The following is a 22,389-nucleotide window of genomic DNA, read 5'->3' as shown; positions in this document are numbered from 1 at the left end:
CTTCATATTCTTTCCTTTATGCAAAATAGCTTGCTTATATGAAAAAAAAGTAGGGAGATTCAAGACCTCTGGAGAGTTAAGTTTTACACTAAATAGAAGAGAGAACAGCTGCCCCTCTTAGTGTAAGGATCCTGCTTTTATAAGTGTCAGTGGGATAAACCTGCCACCTGCTCCCGTGTTCTGACACATATTTCTAGAAAGTCAATCCTAACGGAAAGGAGGACTGGTGAAAGAAAATATGGTAAAGGGGGCTAGCTGAAGGTTCTTGCTAATGGTGGTTCTGTGCATCCTAAAAACTGTCGCCCCACCCCCACCCCCACCCGGACCTCCATGCTGCCCTTTGAGGAGTCAGAGACAAGAGGCACCCAGTGACAATGTCTATTGAGGAAATAGAGCTTCGCATGCACCACACTACTTCACTCACTGACCTGATGGGAAAGATGTGCAGCATGATACAGCGGAGCATAGAAACTAATAGAAGAGCTGCCATTAGCACTTATTCTTATGTAAAAAGAACAAAAACATTAAGCCTTACTCATGGGGTTTACGCATTTATACTGTACTCCCTGTCTGTCAGGCTTTATCTGCAGTGAGTGCGGTCCTCCAGGCAGAGTGGGAGCCCACAAATTGGAGGGGTTGACAGTGGTGCCCATTTTCATCCCTTCCCTTTTGTGCGTGTCTTTTTTAAAATATATTTTTATTGATTTTAGAGAGGGAGGAGAGAGAAACATCAACGATGACAGAGAATCACTGATCAGCTGCTTCCTGCACGCCCCCTACTGGAGGCCAAGCCCACAACCTGGGCATGTGCCCTTCCACCAGAATCCAACCTGCTATCCACCAAGCCAAACCAGCTAGGGCATCCCTTCCCTTTGTAGGGCCACAAGGCATGGTTGTTTATGAGTGCCCTTTGAATGGAGTGATGGATTGGATTCCCTTAACTTAAAATTCCACTATGCACATACCTTCAAAGTCAAATTCAGAGTCAGAAAACAGATGAAATGAGAAGACAATGGATTAGGAAAACACACACACACACACACACACACACACACACACACACACGCGAGCAGGAAGTCGACATTAAAAGAGGGTAGAGTTTGCCCTGGCTGGTGTGGCTCATGATTGAGCGTGGACCCATGAACCAGGAGGTCACTGGTGTGATTCGGGGTGAAAGCACATGCTTGGGTTGTGGGCTCGATCCCCAGTGGGGGCCATGCAGGAACCAACCTGTTGATGTTTCTCTCTCATCAGTGTTTCTATCTATCCCTCCCCCTTCCTCTCTCTCTCTAAAAAAAAAAAATCAATAATAATTAAAAAGTATTTTTACAAGTTAGCTTTTCGAAGCTCATCTAGCAAAGGTGCCAGTAGCAATTGCTAGTGGATCAAGTACTGTACAGTCACGATTTATAGAAGTTCCAAGAACCAACGAGAAACAATACAATGGTCCATGGGGCGTCCCACAGCTTTTCTCCGTCCTCTGTACCAAACCCCAAGGGCTCTGGAGGGAGACAGACACTGGACCTCATCCTCTCTCTCTCTCTCTTTTTTAAAAAATATATTTTATTGATTTTTTAGAGATGAAGACAGCGGGATAGAGAGTTAGAAACATAGATGAGAGAGAAACATCGATCAGCTGCCTTCTGTACACTCGCTGCACACCCCCTACCGGAGATGTGCCCGCAACCAAGGTACATGCCCCTGACCGGAATGGAACCTGGGACCCTTCAGTCCGCAGGCCGACGCTCTATCCACTGAGCCAAACCGGTTTCCGCCTCACCCTCTCTTATCACTCCCCTCCGCCTCACGCAGCCCAGCTCGGCCTTCTGCAATTTACACTTGTGTCTGAGTGCAAACTGAAAGGCGATGGCGGCATAAGAGCATCCAGAGGGTAACTTTCCCCCACCTTCACTTCCGGCCAAAACTTTCCTGGGATACAGCCGCTCTCCTTTTTTACCGCCGGTTTCCTTGCGGAAGCGCCAAGATATTAGCGGTATCGCTGACAACGTATCCAGACTCCCGTGCTTTCAAACCATGACAACGTTAATTTTGCTCCCGGGGTAGAAAGCTAGAGCCAATCGCTACGCTAAGAACCTAAGGAGAACGGACCCTGAGACCTTCTCCACACCTGACGTCCTGGCGCCCCGGCGTCAGAGGCACGCTAGCGTACTGACGTCATTCGACGCGCTGACGTCACCGCGCGGCGCTCCGTCTACGGACTTCCGGCGGATCCCCCGGTGGGGCGGAGCCGTTGGAGCTCCTGGTCCCGTTGGTTTCTGGAAGTCTGGTTGGGTTTTGGAGAACCCCGAGCCCCTGGCCATGTTCCCATCGCGCCCCAAAGCCTCCTCCTGACGCCGCCGCCGCCGCCGGGGGAAGGGGATGCGGCTGCCGGCGGGTCGGGGCTGGTGGCGCGGACGCGCGCTCGCCGCGTGGGTCCCCGGGGCTGCGGGCCGGGCGCCGCCGCCGCTGCTGCCCGGGCCTCCGGGGGCGCGGGCCCGCGGGGCTGCTGCCGCCCGCCGGGCTCTGGACCGGCTCTACAGCTCCGCGGCGCGCCAGGTGACCGCCGGCTTCTTTCTATCCAGCGAGCGCGTTAAAAACCGGGAGGGAGCCCTGGAGAGGCTGGAGGTGGGAAGGGCTTCCTGGGGGATGACCTGGCCCCGCGGGTGGAGATTGGGCAGCGGAGGCGGGGCTGACAGTTCTCCGTTCCCCGCTTTCCCCCAGTGACCTTGGACCAGTGGCTTCTCCTGTGGCCTCCTTCGTGATGTCAGTAACTAACTCATGGTTTACGGGAGGCAGCGAGCTTAACGCTTTGCATCTGTTACCTGACGACTCCTAAAATCCTACCGAGGAAGCTGCTAGAATAATCTCAGTTATTTTCTTGAAATGTATATCAGCCCCGTGACCTGGGCCAGCCACTTGACCGTTTTCTGTGGATATTTCTTCATTGATTAGATGAGGCACTAATAACACATTGGATGCCCATTTGTGAGAGTCCCATACTTAAACTGTAGGAAGTACTAGGCACGCCTTAGCTCCTGTCGCATCGTGGTGTTTCACTTCAGCCAAAGCAAACTTGTGTCATTCTGACTCTGTTCTGGCGGTGGGAGAAGGCAGGAGGGGGTTTAGCGAGTCTGAAAAACTACACTATCTGATAACTATGAAGGGATATAGTGTAGACAGAAAAGTGATGTGGCTGATTGCAAGTTATGAGTAACTGGGCGGGGGGGGGGGGGGGGGGAGGGGTGGGGAATGAGTCTTAAAATGAACCAGTTTTTCCCATTTCTAAAACGACTGGAATTTAAAGTGAATTTGTACTGCAATTAAAGTTCTTAAATATGGTTAGGGAGGGGCATGATGGTAAATCTAAACAGTCAAAAGGTGTTCACTGTTCAGTTTAAAAGGATTTGTTTGCATTATCAATACAAGACTCACCAACCATGGAGACAAAATTAGTATTAAACTTACCAGCATGTCTCTTGAATGGTGGAGAAGGGATCATACAGGGCAGCCAGATCAGGTTTAGTTTTTTTGCAGAATTTCTTTCAGACATCGTTACACCGTTATTCTCTTTCTTGGAGCTTTCATAACAAGGAAACTTACAGCTCATAAGAATGTTGTATTTCATGGCCCTTTTGGGGGAGTTGATTAGAAAATATAGATTTTATTGGAAAAATATATATATTATTTTGCCTCACGAAGTTTTGTTAAACTCTGTGTTTTCTATGGCAGTTCATAAGTTCTGGATATCTTGGTGTTCTCCATCTATGAAAATAAATTCAGTTTCTCATTGACCCTCTATGGTAGAAATACTATTAAGAACTTTTATTTAGTTACGGAGTCACCTTTGACAGCGAATGAATCATTATAATATTCATTGATTACAATATGAGTTTAACCATATGTGAATTTGTTAGAGGAATAAAAATAGAAACAATATAGATGCAATAAATGAAAATTTTCAAAGACTAAAAGAATATTCTTTGAATCAGTATTCTTGTTTCATATTGTATGAAATTTATACTCATAAATCTAATATTTCTCCCTCCTTTCCAGGAAAAAGTTGACATGTCTAGATTCCCTGCTGAAAATATTAGAAATTTCAGTATCATTGCACATGTGGATCATGGCAAAAGTACTTTAGCTGACAGGCTCCTGGAATTAACAGGTATTTTCATTTCATATTAGATACTTAATTGATGGCAATTGAATAATTGATCATTGCTTTTACCATGCTTTTAAAATTTTGTTTTAATTTTATATACTGTGTTGTTTCTTTTTATTTTTAAAAAAATAAATTTTATTGATTTTGTACAGAGAGGAAGGGAGAGAGATAGTTTAGAAACATCGATGAGAGAGAGTCATCGATCAGCTGCCTCTTGCACACCCCCTACTGAGGATGTGCCCGCAACCAAAGTACATGCCCTTGACCAGAATCGAACCTGGGACCTTTCAGTCCGCAGACCGACGCTCTAAGTCCGCAGACCGACGCTCTATCCATTGAGCCAAACTGGTTTCAGCTATTTCTTTTTAAAAGTCCATATAAAATTGTGAATTTCTATTCATAGGGACAATTGATAAAACAAAGAATAACAAGCAAGTTCTTGATAAATTGCAAGTGGAACGAGAAAGAGGAATCACTGTTAAAGCACAGACAGCATCTCTCTTCTATAATCATGAAGGAAAAGAGTATCTTTTAAATCTCATCGATACGCCGGTAAGTTTAATATTAGTTTTGTCTCCATTGTTGGTGAGTGTTGTATTGATAATGCAAACAAATCCTTGTTTAGTTTTTAAATTGAACATTACACAACTTTGTTTTTTGTCTTCCCATTGTCCTTAGGTTAGGGTAAATTGTTTCAAAGTGTGGGCTAAACAAAACCTTCTGTTTACTGTGGAGCCATTAGATTTATCAATACATTTGCCATACTGGCCCCCCCCCCCAAAAAAAAAAAATTGTAGCTAACATTTAGAGCTGTCAATCTCTTGTTTCCCAGGGCCATGTTGACTTTAGTTATGAAGTATCCAGGTCACTGTCTGCCTGCCAGGGTGTTTTACTTGTGGTGGACGCAAATGAGGTAGGTACCTTTTATTTTATGTCATGTGACATACTATTTGGTTGTTTCAAGATGTTTTCCTTAAAATGCGTTTTGGAAATACAATTTTTGTGTTTGAAAAAAATAAGATTTATTGTCTTACATAACCAAAATCATATGCTTTGGTCCTGTTAATTTGAAGTTTATTATGTTAAAGTATTTTTTTTAAATTGATTGGATCACCTTTGAAATTTTTTAAACTGATCAGAGAAATTGTTAATTGTAGTTTTTGTTGAAATAAGTCATAGTTATATCCTACCAAATTTTTTAAAAAAAACTCTATTTTTAACAGCTCTTAATCTGAGTTTTTTATATCAACTTTTAGCAGACGTTGAAAATAAATCTTTTATTTTTGAGGTCATTTTGGGTGATTTTAAGGTAATAATATGAGAAGTGTTAAGTTTAAAGAAACATACTAAAAACATTACCAACTTCTTTTGTGTTATAAACATACCATATGAACATAGTAGCTAAATGACCATAAAAGAACTATGATAGATATGCTATGTAAATAAGCTTTTGCTACACTCACTTTCTCACAAACACTTCATTCAGAATCCAGAGGAAAGTCAATACAATTTTTGTATTTGAAAAACATAAGATTTATTTTTTATAGATTTTATAGACTGCGTCATGCTCCTGTCCTATATAATAAAAGCCTAATATGCTAAGTGTCTGGCCATTTGGTCTCCCATTCAAAGTGTAATATGCTAATGATATGCTGAGGCTGCTCTACCACTCGCTATGAGGTACACTGACCACCACAGGGCAGTCAACCAGTTGACCAATCACTATGATGTGCACTGGCCACCAGGGGGCAGATGCTCTGACCGATAGGTTAGCTTGCTGCTGGGGTCTGGCTGATCACTGATCAAGATGAGCCGGACATGCCCTGGAGCCTTCCTGCAGTCACTACCCAGCTGGCCAACCTCCTGCATCCCTCCTCTGCTCTGATTGGGCACCAGTGGGGACCCTCGGCGTGGCTTGCACCCTCTCACTATCCAGGACTCCCAGGGAATGTCGGAGAGCGGGTTTCGGCCCCAGGCCAAGGGACCTTACTGGTGCCTGAGGCACCTAGTATCCTGTAGTAGGTTTTGATGACCTTGGAGGTCTGTGTTTCACCTTTGTGACTCTAAGCCTAACATAGTCCCCTTTAACAAATGCTTCCTGAAGTGAAAGGAATTTCACATAGAATATCTAGGTGCATGGAAGTATAGGTACCATATTTTGTCTTATACATCTGCTTTTGGTGAAGATGTGGAATGGTCTTGAATTATAAGTTTGTGATAGATGGTAGAAATCTTGTGTCTTGATTTTTCCAGGGTATTCAAGCCCAAACTGTAGCAAACTTCTTTCTTGCCTTTGAAGCACAGCTATCGGTAATTCCAGTTATAAACAAGGTAATTACAATGACATAAAAATGCTGTTTATTTCTTTACTTTGTAAACGTGGCCATGCTTATTAAATTGTATTGCTTGTGCCTTAATTATTTTAATACTTTTGAAAGAAAAATCATAGTGGGGTCAGTAATGCTTTTAACTATTGTAAAATACTATTTAGTATGAAATACACTTTATTTTTATTAAATTAAGACATAAGGAATTTTTTTTTTTTTTTAAGATAGATTTGAAGAATGCTGATCCTGAAAGAGTTGTGAAACAAATTGAAAAGGTGTTTGATATTCCAAGTGATGAATGTATTAAGGTAAAAATACCTTTATTTTAAGACCTGGTTATAATTTTGAAAATCTCAGTTAATTGGTGTAAATGAAATTTTAGAGTTTTTGATAGCCTATCATTATATCATGTTTTTATAGTTTTACTGAGTTCTTTTTATTAATATTTCATTTGATCTTTACCAGAAATTCTTATTACGTGGTTAGCACAGATGGGAATTATTCTTGAGGTACAGTTTACCTAATATATGCCCATTTGCCTCTATGGAAATATTTTCTTTGAAGAGCACATTCAAACTAATTTTAAGGCATTTGTACGTTTTCTTGAAATTGAGAGATAGCTTCTTTCTCTATATAAAAGAGCTAAGCTACGGTAATAATTGTAGGTTACAAAGATATTATTTATGTCAAAATTAATTCTATATTTTAAATTAGAATTTTTATTTTTTTAAACATATTTTTATTGATTTCAGAGAGGAAGGGAGAGGGAGAGAGACAGAAACATAGATGATGAAGGAGATCATTGATCGGCTGCTTCTTGCACGCCCCCTACTGGGGATTGAGCCCCTGACTGGAATCGAATTCGGGACCCTTCAGTCTGCAGGCTGACACACTGTCCGCTGAGCCAAACTGGCTAGGACTAAATTTGAATTTTTAAATGTACCTTTCTAATGCTGTTTTGGGTGTTAAATAACCACAGCCAAACTGCAGTGTTACATGCTTTTGTAATAAGTATGTCAGTGCAACACTATAACTTTTAGCTTCTACTTTTACTGAGTGGTAATGTGAATTTACCAGGGTATGCATCCTGGGACTGCCAGGAAGTGTTAACCACATGGTGAGATCTGTGGTCATGAATTCACAAGGAACTAGCTAGACCAGTTAACTTTATTTTTCTCCAGTTAGCAAGATTTCAGAGAAAGTCCAATTGCTGATATAGGTAAAGGTCAGTCATGTACATGTGTTTTGAGTCTTTTGCTTTTTCAGTGTGAGAACAATAGTAATTATATGCCTTATAAATTACCTGCATGCCATCCACATATAGTGTTTATTCTATCCACACAATAACCTTGAAACTTAGGCAAAATATGAATGATTATTTATCAGATGAAGAACTTGAAGCTCAAAGAAGTATGTATGGGTCAAAGTCCACTGCTCTTTCAACATCATAATCAGAATACTCTTGTAATTTAATCCCAAGAGTCATGGAAACACCTAACTGTACTGGAAGGACATTTGTCAGTGTACTATTTACTTTGTGCTTCCTTTTATAATGATCTTAAACAAATTGTTAATTGTTAGAATTCTTTTTTTTACTGTGATTATAAAATTCTGTCACCAGGATAGAAAAAAGGTAGAGTTTTAATTTTAAATGTTTGTGTTTTTACATATATTTTTAGATTTCTGCTAAACTTGGAACAAATGTTGAAAGTGTTCTTCAGGCAGTCATCGAAAGAATACCCCCGTGAGTCTTCTGCTATTTCTGATCTGTTTATCTCTAATAGCACAAAAAATATCTATGTGATCTGTTATTTGAGCTTAGTAGATGTGGTAAATATACTCCTGTGGTCAAAGAAAGTAAATACTTAAATTTACTTTTAGTAACAAATAGAAGGCAAATATAATACAGAAAAAAGAGAGAAAAGAAAAAAAAGGAGGATAGGGATCTGTTCTTAACAATCGCTATAAGAAGGAAACTTGAATATATTAACAATTATTGTTCTTTGCTTTAATACTGAACAAATATATGTTATCAGTTTTATAAGTAATTCAAAACAGTCATTTATATAAAACTTGAGGTTAAGTTAAAACTAATATAAAAATAGACATTACACCTTATTTTATAGAAAGATCTTTTTATATTGGCTGTCAGTCATCAACATTTCTTCAGTACTAGAATAAAGTAATCGTAGTATTTGAGTTAGGAATAGGCATTTTATTACTGAGATTTTAATTTACTATGTCTGTATTTACTTTTTACTTATTTTTAATAGTCCTAAAGTACATCGCAACAGTCCCCTGAGAGCTTTGGTATTTGACTCCACCTTTGACCAGTATAGGGGTGTGATAGCCAATGTAGCATTATTTGATGGAGTGGTTGCAAAAGGAGATAAAATTGTATCTGCACATACTCAAAAGACATATGAAGTTAATGAAGTAGGAGTTCTGAATCCTAATGAGCAGCCAACTCATAAACTGTAAGTAATACACATTAGTAAATAAGTACACTACACTTGTATGTTTTTCTCATTCTCTCTCAACTTGGTATACTTAGAATAATCCCAATTTGAAGACTCAAAAAAACCAAAACCTGGTTATATATTATCCTTCACACATGAGGTTCTTTTCAAAAGATCATTCACTAGATATGATCTTTTGAAAAGAACCTCATGTGTGAAGGATAATAATTTGATATGTTTTTATTCCTTTTGTCTAGTCATAACTACTTTTGTGATTCAGTGCAGATAAGGATTCTATATTGATGCATTTGATGAGACAGTGAAAGAGATAGTTCCTTCACCCATATTTATATTCATATCAGGCATCTTTTTTTGTTTTAGCTGAGGATATTGAGAGAGAGAGAGAGAGAGAGAGAGAGAGAGAGAGAGAGAAACAGAGAGAAACAGAGAAACATTGTTGATTGCCTCCTGCATACACCATGACCAGGGGCTGGGAGCAAACCTCAAACCCAGGTATGTACCCTTGACTGGGAATCGAAACTGAGACCCTGCAGTGTGCTTGCTGATGCCCTAATCACTGAACCACACTAGCCAGGGCTTTTGACATTTTTCATAATTAAATTCTTAAACATAAAAATAATGAAGAAAATGTCACAATTCTTTTCCTTGTTGTGTAATTCATGATAGAACTTTGATTAACTAGAACTCCTGCATGTTGTGTTAGCAAGGTAGTGTGCACTGGAAAAACTGAGTTCTGAGTTCACTTTTAAATATTTAATTCTATCCGTATTCTAGGGCACCTAGTTGGAGCTTTCTATGGTCTTTATTTCCTTATCTGTATAAAAATTAAGATACTGAACCAGGTGACTATGTGGGTCTCACTTGACAGTTTAATGTTGTATGTCTAAAACTGGCACATTCATTACATTTTTATTTTAGAGTCATAGTTTCTTAATTTTATTCAAGTATTTCTAAGGTCTCTATAATCTATCATATGTATCAGATACTGATCATTAATGCAGTGTGTTATCACATAGATTTGCTTTAAAACAAAAAACAAAAACTTAAAACTCTGAATTCTTTGGATTTGCTCTTTTACTACAAGAGGAATATCAAATAGATGTCAGATTTGTTGCAAGTTCATTTATTTCTGTTTGTTTTTTTCTTTTTCTTCTTTAAAGGACATTTGTAAAACAATACACTAATAGTATTTTAATACTACAAGAAGTTTTTTATGTTTCTGCAACTATCGGTTTCACAGTATTTACATTATATTCACCTAGCGTTTAATGTGCAAGCAGAGGTAGGCAGAGTCATGAAAAGGCCCCGGGCTTATTGTTGGTAATGGGGTTTAAGGCATGGAGTGTTCTTTGCTGATCCATAGAGTTGAGGATTGATTTGTAGCACTTAGTTTCCATTTCATGAGGCTTTGTTTGGAAAGTGATCATTTCCTGGGAAGGTAGAGTTTATTGTGAGTATGTACTTGAAACATTAAAGGAGTAAATATTTCCATATAATAATTTTATTTAGATATGCAGGACAGGTGGGCTATCTGATTGCTGGGATGAAAGATGTCACTGAAGCACAAATAGGAGATACATTGTATTTACATAAACAACCAGTGGAGCCCTTGCCTGGGTTTAAATCAGCGAAACCAATGGTATTTGCAGGTGAGGAGCTCACAAAGACAAAGGATGAGGGTCAGCTTATTCTGTCAATTGAATTAAAATTTACTAGAAATGCTCATTTTAAATAACAGCTAATTCTAGGAAATTCTTTTTGGTTTGTGTGTGTGCTATTTACATTATTAGCTAATTTTATATGTATAGTAGAACTTTATGTAGGAGATAATTTCCTAATTTTTTTTAGGACTTCTTAAGAAATAAGCTCTCTGATATATAAAAGAGCATAGTATCAGGTCATTATATTTGAAATCTTTTTCAAATTGGTTTATAACTGAGTACCTTTCCTTTAGCTGGCCTTTCTTTTAATATTGTACTAGTGTAGATATGGCAGAGAATAGTGTCACCTCACATATATATAACTTCGCCACCTTCTACAACTGTGTGGAATTCCAATATTTGAAAAGGAAGATGTGATTGAAGGTTATCAAGTTGCATCCAGCCCTTGTTTTTCTCCCTTAAGTATCTCTCTTTGCGAATGATGAAAGGTTTTGATCCCCAGGGTCAGGCAAAATCAGTCATTTGGCTTTTGGAGGACTTGAGAGGTGAGGACTTGAGTTGTCAGATGAAAGAGAATCTGATGAATCAGTAAATTTGTAGTTTTTGTTAGTGAACTGAAAAAAGCAAAATTTATCTTTTATTTTAATGGATAATCTGCCATACAGAATTCAGAATTCAGTGTAGTTTACATTTCTACTCTTGTTTTTATATCCGTTAATGGAGTCTCATTTGTGGTTGTGGAATGACTTCCACTTTTGCTTCTTGAAATGAGCACAATGTATTTTCCTATGTCTAATTCTCATGGTTCTTTCTTGATTTCCTGACATTTTTGCAAAATCATAAAAACATGACTTTAAATATGAATCCAGTTATAAACTCATTAAGGCTATGAAACTTGCAAGATACTTTAAAGTCAGTGTAATTTAATGTTTATAGGTTTGTTTGTTTGCAAACAAATTTTGATGAGTGAAATATAAGAAAGTTATTTAAAAGCTAAGTGACTAATTGTGATCTTGGAAGCATTGCATGTTTTGTTCCTTTGGCAGCTGTGATAATTAGAAATTCTTATGTCCTCAGGAATGTACCCTGTGGATCAGTCTGAATATAATAACCTGAAGAGTGCTATAGAAAAACTGACCTTAAATGATTCCAGTGTGACAGTTCATCGGGACAGTAGCCTTGCCCTAGGTGCTGGCTGGAGGTAAGATTCAGCTACATTGTACCGTTCCATGTTTATTGAAAAGTAAAGTTTAGCCAAAACTGGTTTGGCTCAGCGGATAGAGCGTCAGTCTGCGGACTGAAAGGTCCCAGGTTCGATTCCAGTCAAGGGCATGTACCTTGGTTGTGGACACGTCTCCAGTAGGGGGTGTGCAAGAGGCAGCTGATCGATGACTCTCTCTCATCGATGTTCTAACTTTCTACCCTCTCCCTTCCTCTCTGTAAAAAAATCAATAAAATATATATTAAAAAAAAGAAAAAGAAAAAAGAAAAGTAAAGTTTAAATGGTTTCTTGCTTTGGATCATTTTTGAAAATAAATTCATATTAGTGTAAAGTGAAATGAAATAATATCTGCCTATTTTACACTGTGGATTCATCTATAGGTAAGTTTTATAGCAATTTTAAATAGAATCCCAATGGAACACTGGAATCTTATTTAATGAAATTACATTAACATTTCATTATGATATGAATCGCTTGAATGCCTCTCATGTTACTACCCCTTCCCCACAAAGTAACAATATATTCATCAAAGAAAATAGAGCCTATGGGACATAACATTTTGGGGTTTGATTTTTTTCCCACCAGATTAGGGTTTCTTGGACTTTTGCATATGGAAGTTTTCAACCAGCGACTAGAGCAAGAATATAATGCTTCTGTTATTTTGACAACTCCTACTGTTCCATATAAAGCTGTTCTTTCATCAGCAAAATTGATAAAGGTACTATTGTGAACCCGATAAAAGGGAAAACTAAATGCGTGTATATGCATGTGGGTGCGTGCAGAATGCAAGAGACACTTTGTGCACCATTCGCTGACTCGCTATTAAAACTAAACATTTCTTGATTAATAGCAATAAAAATTGAATTATCTTATGATTACGTGAGAAATAATTTATGCAACATTTTAGTTGGCAAAATAACCACATTATCAAATACTAATCTGTTACTGAGTTAGGAATGGAAATATTGTTCTAAATCCAGTACAAGATGATGAATATATTTTTGGTCATAAGTAATTTATCTTATTACAAATGAAGCATTCATTCTTACCTGGTGTAGGATATTTTAGATTTTTAGTTAATGATAGGGATAATACTGTATTCTAAGTGGCAGTCTGTTTGTTTTAAAGAAATATTAACTTTGGCAACTTTAAGTATTTTCCAACAAAATTAGGAAACATTATAATGCCTTATAAGGGGTAGAACAAAATGTATTTTTACATCATACTTTTTAAAATTGCACATAAAATATGTTTAGTAAATGTGAATCATCAGAATATATTGCTTAATATTAAATGATTACAATTGGTGGTCTTTTAAATCTAAAACACATTAAGATAATATTCTACTCTTTAATGATTCCATTGTTTTTATTTCAACAAATTCAGTAGCAAAATAAATTCTAACATACTTTAAATTAAAACATGGTTATTGTTTATTCAGATTTTGTTTTAACTATTGGTGATATTTCTTTATTTTTAGGAATACAGAGAAAAGGAAATTACAATAATCAATCCTGCACAGTTCCCTGAGAAATCAAAAGTATCAGAATATTTGGAACCAGTTGTTTTGGGCACTATTATAACACCAGATGAATATACTGGAAAAATAATGATGCTTTGTCAGGTATCAATGTAATAAATTTTGATATAAAAGTAAATTTTGTCCTTTAGCAGTTTTGAAAGATTTCTCTCTGTGGAGCACATTGAATTTTATAACAAATTTCAAACATATATAGAGATATCAATATTTATCTAGATACATGTGGATATAGGTATATATGTACTTTAAAAATAATTTTGAGCCCTGGTTCAATAGCTCAGTTGGTTGAAGCACCATCCCATACACCAAAAGATTTTGGGTTTGATTCTCGATCAGAGCACATACTAGGTTGCTAATTTGATCCCTGGTTGGGGTATCTACGGGAGGCAACTGATTGATGTTTTCCTTTCTCTCTCTGTCTCTCTCTCTCTCGTTCTTCTCTCTAAAAATCAGTAAAAAAAAAAAAAAAAAAAAAACTTATCCTCAGGTGAGAATTTAAAAACATTTTATTTTTATTTTAAATGATCCCAAAGAAAATAAATTTGATGCTTATTTGTCCTAAGTAGATAAAAGTATAATTTCTTTTAGACTTTTTGAATATTTGATATTGAATATAGTTTGAAATGTAATAGTAATACTTGACAGATCTTTAATTGGAAGGTGTTTTCCATTTTACTTTAGTCCTCGCCACATGTAATAAATGATTTATACCAAAAATTGGATATAATCATGGTCCTCAAAAAATACCCATTTGAAATACTCTGAAATGTATTAGAAAAAACTCTAAAATGATACTAGTGGACTGAAATTTTAATTGTTATCACAAACTATATTATAACTTTGGTCAATCACTTAATTTCCCTTGTTTTAGATTTCTTTATTTATGAAATAAGCAATTAGAAGTTCATTTGTAGTTACATTTGACTTTTTGTTAAATTACTGTGATTAAAAAATATAAAATTGTAGCCGAGACAGGTTTGGCTCAATGGATAGAGCGTCGGCTTGGGGACTGGAGGGTCCTGGGTTCGATTCCGGTCAGGGGCATGTACCTTGGTTGCGGGCATATCCCCAGTAGGGGGTGTGCAAGAGGCAGCTGATCGATGACTCTCTCTCATCGATGTTTCTAACTCTCTATTTCTCTCCCTTCCTCTCTGTACAAAATCAATAAAATATATTTTATATATATATATATATATATATATATATATATATATATATATATATATATAATTGTTAAATACAAAGTACTAAAAGTTTTGGTGTGTACTATAATTGAAATACAAAATGATTCTCTGTTATAAATATTGCTTGCAAGTTTGTTTGTTTTTGTTTTGTTTTTTTTAAATATATTTTTATTGATTTTTTACAGAGAGAAAGGGAGAAAGATAGAGAGCTAGAAACGTCGATGAGAGAGAAACATCAACCAGCTGCCTCCTGCACACCCCCCACAGGGGATGTGCTCGCAACCAATGTACATGCCCCTGACCGGAATCGAACCTGGGACCTTTCAGTCCACAGACTGACGCTCTACCATTGAGCCAAACCGGTTTCGGCTGCTTGCAAGTTTTGACTAGGCATTAAAGAAATATTCTTTCATTTTGTCCACTCATCAGCATTTGTAAGGAAATATTTACACTGGTAATTGGCATCTGTCTATATTTATTTCAAATCATCATTCAAATAGGCAATCATTAAACACATTTTTTTTCTGCCTTTTTAGGCTCGAAGAGCAGTTCAGAAGAATATGGTGTTTATTGATCAAAACAGAGTTATGCTTAAATATCTCCTACCTTTGAATGAAATTGTGGTGGATTTTTATGATTCTTTGAAATCCTTGTCTTCTGGATATGCTAGGTAATGGGCAATTCAGATACTTAAACAGTTAAGTTGTGTTTTAAATATTGACCAGCAAGAGTATCTTACACTTTTCCTATTTTGCCCAGCACTTAATTTAACATGGTATCTTTCATACAGTAAATGCTTAATGATGTTTGTTGAAGAAAGAAAGGATTGTAGCAACACTCTATGCAATAATCTGGTTTTAGAGAGTATTAATATCAATACCTGCAACCGTCATGGTTAAGAAACCAAACATTTGCAGGTGTGTAGGTACCAGCTTATTTTAAAATTATGACAATAGGAATATATTTGTTCTTGTCCATAATTGGAAAGACATGCAGGCATAATTGAGATTTTCTTTCATTGGACTGCTATTTTGTAAGTTAAACCTGTGTTTTGATTAGCATGTAAGCTTTGACCATATTATTAATATTAATATTTGACACTAAGTGCTTATATGTGCTAGGCTCTATTCTAAACACTTTTTAGGTTCAGGTCAAGCTCTTTACATGTATTAACTCATTTCATCCTCAAAAAAGCCCTGTGAAGATTCAAACTGAAGTACCAAATCTGAAATCCATAAATCTCATTTATTAAGGGCTCTTTCTCAATGCCATAGCATTTATTTAAGGGGAAATAGAAAACTACACAGAAAACCTTATGAATCTGAGGAGAATCCATTAGTATATACTGTTGTTTACAGCCAGCCAGTTGCTGGGAGGGAACACTGTAAAGAAGGTGACCTTTGCCTTCAGTGATCCATTTTCCTAGGCTGGCTTTTCAGTTTATTTCCCTTCTCCCTTTAGAGCACATGTGTCAAACACAAGGCCCGCGGGCCAAATCCAGCCCGCCAGGCCTTGCAATGTGGCCCGCACCGCACTGTCATCACTGCACTCCGCTGTCAGTTTATGACATTGTCAGTTTATGACTGTTCAGTAAACCATTCGGCCCGCGATTTAGGCTGGATTTTAGATTTTGGCCCCTTCTCTGATTGAGTTCGACACCCCTACTTTTAGAGCATGCCTTTGACCCTCCTCTCACAAAGTAAAAAGATGGTGAAGTTTGGTCCTGACTGGGTAACTCAGTTGTTTAGAGCAGGGGTATTCTAACTTCGGCCCACGGGCCACATGCGTCCCGCAGAGGAATCTGATCCGGCCCGCCAGGTTTTTTGGGCAGTGAGCGCAGCCGAGGTGTTACAGTAGGAATTAGTAGTTCATATAGTCCGGCCCTCCAGCTCTCTGAGGGACCGTGATCTGGCCCCCACTTTAAAAAGTTTGAGGACCCCTGGTTTAGAGTATCATCTGGATACTCCAAGGTTGTGGGTTCCATCCCTGGTCAGGGTACCGTAAAAAAAAAAAAAAAAAGATGAGATTTGTTCCTTACTGTGGTCAGTTAGATTCCTTCATCTGGAATGTATAGGTAATATTTTGATGGAAAGTTAAATCTTTGGGGGGAGATATGGTGGTGTAGAAAAAAAGATGTTTGAAAAGAAAAAAAATTAATCTATTACTTTAACATTTTTCCTTGTTAGTTTTGATTACGAAGATGCAGGCTACCAGACTGCAGAACTTGTAAAAATGGATATTCTACTGAATGGAAATTTTGTAGAGGAGCTGGTCACTATTGTACACAAGTAAGTAGAATAGAAACTGGTCATGAAATGTGAAAGTAACCACTGTTGACATATTTTTATTTAGTTATTGGTTGCTCTATTTGACAGCTACATTTTGAAAATTTAAAAGTAATTAAATTTCCCTATACTAGTTTTTGCTTCCATTCTTTTTCCATGCTTCTCTTTTCAAATTGTTAAAATGTAAAAAGAGAATAGAGTTATGATAATCAAAAGAATAGTGTCCTGGGAAGAATTGTTTTGATTACTCTGTAAGATGAAGTAAAATAATTCTTTTTTTAATTTTGTAATAGGTGTAGAATTGAGCATAAAAAGTTTTTCTCTTCATAAGGAATTTATAATAATGAAAATTGAAATAACCTAGATGTTTGATCAAACCTAGCAGATTGATTAAAATAAATTATGGAGCAGTCATATATTCTGTTTTAAGTCATTAAGACTAAACTGTAAATTATTATTTAGTGACATGAAAATGCTCATTAAGTAAAATGGTAGAATAAATTATAATCCGAACTATAAAAATCAAGTCTGTAGAAAATTTAGAAGGGCATATGTTTAGCATAAACATTCTAATATGTTTAACAGTGGTTTTGTAAGGGTGAAGGTAAGAGCATTAAGAATGGTTTTTATTCCCTTGTTACGGTTTTTTATATTTCTGTAATAGATCATGTTATTTTTGCAATAATCAGAGATTGATAATATCTGTTTATGATAAACGAGTTCCATTTGAACCTCTTTAAGAGATCACCTTTACATTGATTGATTATGCATATGAACTAGAACATTACTTAAACATTCTTACTTAGTATAAGTAAATAATTTTCTCTCTTCAGAGACAAAGCACATACTGTTGGCAAAGCCATATGTGAACGTCTGAAGGATTCTCTTCCTAGGCAGCTGTTTGAAATAGCAATCCAAGCTGCTATTGGAAGTAGAATCATTGCAAGGGAAACGTGAGTTGAATTCATTTTTGTTACTGGTGGTTTTAGAAATGATATACCCAGGAAATGAAATGTTGAAAATGTAACTTAACTTTGGCCTAAGCCAGTGATTTTCAGTGGGTGTGCTGCAAGACTTTAAAACATGCAAGCCTGTCTGGCGTGGCTCAGTTGAGTGTCGCCCTATGAATCAGGAGGTCACGGTTTGTTTCCCTGTCAGGGCACATGCCTGGATTACCGGCTCCATCCCCAATGTGGGACATGTAGAAGGCAGCCAATCAATGATTATCATCATTAATATTTCTATCTCTCCCTCTTCCTTCCTCTATGAAATCAATAAAAACACATATGAAGCAAAACAAAACATGCAATACTACATAACTATTTAGTCAGGAGCACTGGTCTCTTTTCCCTTAGGATTGTCAAATAAAAAATGGATAATGGCCATCTGGTGTAAGTGAATCAAAAGTATACTCGTGTGTGTGTGTGTGTGTGTGTGTGTGTGTGTGTGTGAGAGTGAGATCGGCCAAAAATACATTTTTTGGTGTGCTGCAGAATTTTAGTAGTTAGTTTATGTGTGTCATGAGATGAAAAAGGTTGAAAATCACTGGTTTACTGGTAAGCTTTATTACTACTTGTAGAAACATTAATCTCTTAATTCCACTAATTTAAATGATGATTGTTACTTTTATTTATTTTTTTTATTTTTATTTTTTATATATTTTATTGATTTTTTTACAGAGAGGAAGAGAGAGGGATAGAGAGTTAGAAACATCAATGAGAGAGAATCATTGATCAGCTGCCTCTTGCACACCTCCTACTGGGGATGTGCCCGCAGCCAAGGTACATGCCCTTGACCGGAATTGAACCCGGGACCTTTCAGTCCGCAGGCTGACGCTCTATCCACTGAGCCAAACCGGTTCCGGCTGATTGTTACTTTTAATTATATAACACTTAGGGGTGATATTATTCATATGTATTAGTAGGATATATAAAGAGTTGGAGGAATTGCTTAATTTTCACTTATTTTACAGAATGATTATTGAGTTTCCTGGGTAAAGTTTTTATGGTTTTAGCCTTTTAAGTAGATTATCAACTAACCAGAGGCGTGGTACATGAAAATTCATGGACTGGAGTGGGGGGTCCCTCAGTCTGCCCTGCCCCCTCACAGTCTGGGAGCCCTCAAGGGTGGGAGACGACCCGGTGATCAGAGGAAGGTGACGCCGCCCCCATCACACCTCAAGCCTCAGCCGGCCCCGATTACCTGAGCCTCAGGCATCCCTGGGCACTGGGGAGCCGCCATTCAAGGCTTGCCTGCACCCCAGCCGGCTCTGGGCTGAGGGACTGAGGGACTCCGGAGGCAGACACACGGAGCAGCTGGACCTGCCTGGGAGCGGGCCCAGCCATGCTACGCACCTGCTGTCCTGGCAGGGCTGAGGGGACTGGGTGCCGCCATCTTTGAGGGCATGGCAGTCAATTAGCATATTCTCCTTATTGGTTGTGGGCATCACCATCTATGTGAGAGCACGATGATCAATTAGAATATTCCTGTTTTATTAGATAAGATAGGAACTGAAACTAAAAAGGTTTTGGAGATCCTCTTCCAAAAGACAAAACTAAGTTACAATTTTTATTAAAAGCATTCCTCCAAGTTAGTCAGATTGTGAATCAGAGAGGTGAAAGAAGAATGCTAATCTCATGTTAAGCTTTTGCTTTCTATAATACAGACTTCACATGTGATACCGGAGACATGGAAGATAGGCTAATTTTTATAGGAAATTGGTCTTTCATTGTACATGATGTATAAATTAGAGCATTGAAGAAGCTGCTCTGCTAGTAACAGAAAGTACAGAAAATATCTTGCAGTGATTCCCTATTTTCCCTCCTTGATTGAATAATTCTGGGAAATCAGAATTATCTCCTCACATGGAAATCACTATTTTATTCTTGTTTAATACAAATCTAATGTATTAATGGTGGTAAAATACAACCATGATTTTTATATAGTCTTGGAAACAAATTTTATGCCAGTATTTGCAAGGAGTTTAATTTTCTAACACCATTTTGCTTTAGAGTTGGTTATTTTGTGTTGCATGAATACCTACAGGTTAGAAAGGAGTTGATAACCTGGGAACATCCTGAAAAGTGCAATTTAAATAGTTAGCAAGCATAAGGATGATGAGGTAGACAATAAAGAAAATATAGATTTTTTATATTTTATGGAATACATAAAAATGGAGCTGTTATCCAATTTCTTACTTTCCAAAATTCTCAGCAACATTACAGAAGTAGGTTAGTTTATAACTGCTTGAATGGATATGTTAAAATTTAGTTTACCCTAAGTGGGTTCTATAAAACTAATATATTGTTCTTTATATTCCTAGTCACTGTTGACCCATATTAGGTGAAATTGGTAATGAAATAATAACCATTTGTAATTAATTTTTTTGAAAGTAGAAGTGGTAGTGTTTTTAGGTTGAGCCAGAAATTATCTTATATCTATATTAATAAAAGGGTAATATGCTAATTAGACCTTGTGGACATCCTTCCAGACATCTTCCATGGGGGTCGGGACAAGGCAGAGATAGTTAGGGGCAATCAGGCCAGGAGGGGAGGGCAGTTGAGGGTGATCAGGCTAGTGGGGGGGAGCAGTTGGGGGCTAGCAGGCCAGCACGGAGGGCCAGTTAGAGGGCAAGCAGGCTGGTGGGCAGTTGGGAGTTAGTAGTCTGGCGGGGGGGGAGATGGGGGGGAAGGCAGTTGGGTGCAACTGGACCGGCAGGGGAGGGCAAGTGGGGGCGATCGGGCCAGCAGGGGAGCAGTTAGGCTTCAATCAGGCTAGCAGGACAGTGGTTAGGGGATGATCAGGCTGGCAGGCAGAAGCAGTTAGGGGCAATCAGGCAGGAAGGCAGGCGAATGGTTGGGAGCCAGCAGTCCTGGATTTTGAGAGGGATATCTGACTACCAGTTTAGGCCTGATCCTCAAGGGGTTCCAGATTAGAGAGGGTACAGGCTGGCTGAGAGACAACCACCTTGCCCCATGCACGAATTTGTGCACCAGGCCACTAGTAATTCTTATAATCAAGGTCATACCATGCTTGAATTTGGCTTCATCAATGCTATTCAGAGTCTTGACCCTATGATCTCTGAATGCATAATAATCTGGCCACTGTGTGTGTGTGTGTGTGTGTGTGTGTGTGTGTGTGTGTGGTGTGTGTGTTTGTGTGTGTATTTTAAAGGCCCAATGCATGAATTCATACAGGGAGAGGGGTCATGGGTGGTTGGCCTGCCTGCCTGCTGATCGAGGGGACAATTTGCATGTTAGCCTTTTATTATATAGGCTATACACTGAGTGGCCAGATTATTATGTGTTGGTATTTATGTTGAATTCATTTTCTATTTTATCTTAAATATATTAAACTAAAATAAGAGAATTTGAGCTATCTAATTATTTACTTATGGCAGTTTTACATAGGTCTGACCTGATCATTTAAATCTTTAATAAAGAGGAGACTTTGAAAATAAAATACTTTTAAAATAGTATAGTGACGTTATGTACTTATACAACATTTTCTCTTTTACAGCGTGAAAGCCTATAGGAAAAACGTTTTGGCAAAATGTGTACGTACCTACCTATATTCTGCTTTGTAATAATAGTTCTGCTTTATGAGTTTAAAATTAAGGGGGTATACATATATTGGTTTCCATTGTTGGTTTTTATAATACCCTTTTATTTCATCTCCAAGTTTTCTTTTTAAATTGGTAAATTTCACCTTTACTATGATTGTATATTCATTTTGTATTCTTATTTTTCATCTTATTTATAAAAATTTCCTTATGTAGAACACTATCTAAGAAAGTATTTTATAACACGTTTGTTGATCTAATTTTATAAGGAAAGATTTTGAAGATAATGTCTAAATAGTGGGAAGAGTATGGAATTGAAATCCACCTCTCCATTATTTTGCCAAGTTTGCTGGCTCTCTATTTAAAAAGACTATTCTTAGCTCAGTTATGAGCATCAAATGATAAATACTATTTCTAAACTCTGCACAGGGACTGGTACATTTATGTCTATGTAAGTTTCTATATTAGGCTACAGCTATATGTAATAATCCAAAATGTCAGGCCTTGAATCAGTAAGGAGATTCATAGTTCTTCCTTGTCATGGATAATGTAGTGCTGGGTTTCCTTGGGGATTTTCATTTCCATCCAAAAATAAATAAAGCCTTAATCATTCTTAAAGGCAATAAAATTGGGGTCCGCTAGGAAGAGGACTAGAGAGGTATCTTTGCAGATATCTTCCTCATGGACTCATGGATAATAATTGTAAGGTTGTTGTATTGATGTCACTATTTAATTGAATGTAATATTTTTCTATGGAGTGATCTGGACTTCCAATTTTTAAAATATTTTTCAGTATGGTGGTGATATTACCCGGAAAATGAAGCTTTTAAAGAGACAAGCAGAAGGAAAGAAAAAACTGAGGAAGATTGGCAACATAGAAGTTCCTAAAGATGCTTTTATAAAAGTTCTGAAGACACAAACTGATAAATAATTGGTGTGAAAATATAAGGAATTTTATTAATTAAAA

General features: G+C 37.5%; 2 protein-coding genes across 5 annotated transcripts in view; one reads left to right on the top strand and one right to left on the bottom strand.

Moving 5' to 3' along the window:
• Positions 1-2,184, bottom strand: part of YIPF7 (Yip1 domain family member 7) — a 30,612-nt gene extending 28,428 nt beyond the window's left edge. Inside the window, exon 1 of one of the 2 annotated variants that reach the window (XM_084901243.1) lies at positions 2,129-2,184. The gene's annotated coding sequence lies outside the window, so the exon portion shown is untranslated. Of the gene's footprint in view, positions 1-1,906; positions 2,100-2,128 lie in introns of those variants that run through there. The other variant, XM_084901242.1, reaches the window with a different exon arrangement.
• Positions 2,185-2,379: 195 nt separating this feature from the next.
• On the top strand, positions 2,380-22,389 carry GUF1 (GTP binding elongation factor GUF1; the record flags this gene model as incomplete). 3 transcript variants are annotated; one of them, XM_084900888.1, is made up of 17 exons in its annotated part: positions 2,380-2,556; positions 4,054-4,165; positions 4,566-4,714; positions 4,995-5,075; positions 6,416-6,493; positions 6,714-6,797; positions 8,169-8,233; positions 8,763-8,966; positions 10,479-10,618; positions 11,708-11,831; positions 12,438-12,570; positions 13,333-13,476; positions 15,113-15,246; positions 16,763-16,864; positions 17,695-17,814; positions 21,380-21,416; positions 22,216-22,389. In XM_084900888.1, the coding sequence occupies 17 exons, from the start codon at positions 2,380-2,382 to the stop codon at positions 22,351-22,353; spliced, it is 2,022 nt and encodes a 673-aa protein (XP_084757014.1). In that variant the 3' UTR covers positions 22,354-22,389. The 3 variants fall into 3 exon arrangements, with proteins under 3 accessions (XP_084757014.1, XP_084757015.1, XP_084757016.1); XM_084900889.1 differs by lacking the exon at positions 8,763-8,966; XM_084900890.1 differs by lacking the exons at positions 2,380-2,556; positions 4,054-4,165; positions 4,566-4,714; ... (3 more) ...; positions 8,169-8,233; positions 8,763-8,966 and adding an exon at positions 9,186-9,461.

The sequence above is a fragment of the Pipistrellus hanaki genome (genome assembly GCF_964339955.1).
Source record: "Pipistrellus hanaki genome assembly, chromosome: 1".
Taxonomy (NCBI): domain Eukaryota; kingdom Metazoa; phylum Chordata; class Mammalia; order Chiroptera; family Vespertilionidae; genus Pipistrellus; species Pipistrellus hanaki.
Note: the sequence above shows the minus strand (reverse complement) of the source record. Positions and strands in the feature narration are given on the sequence as shown.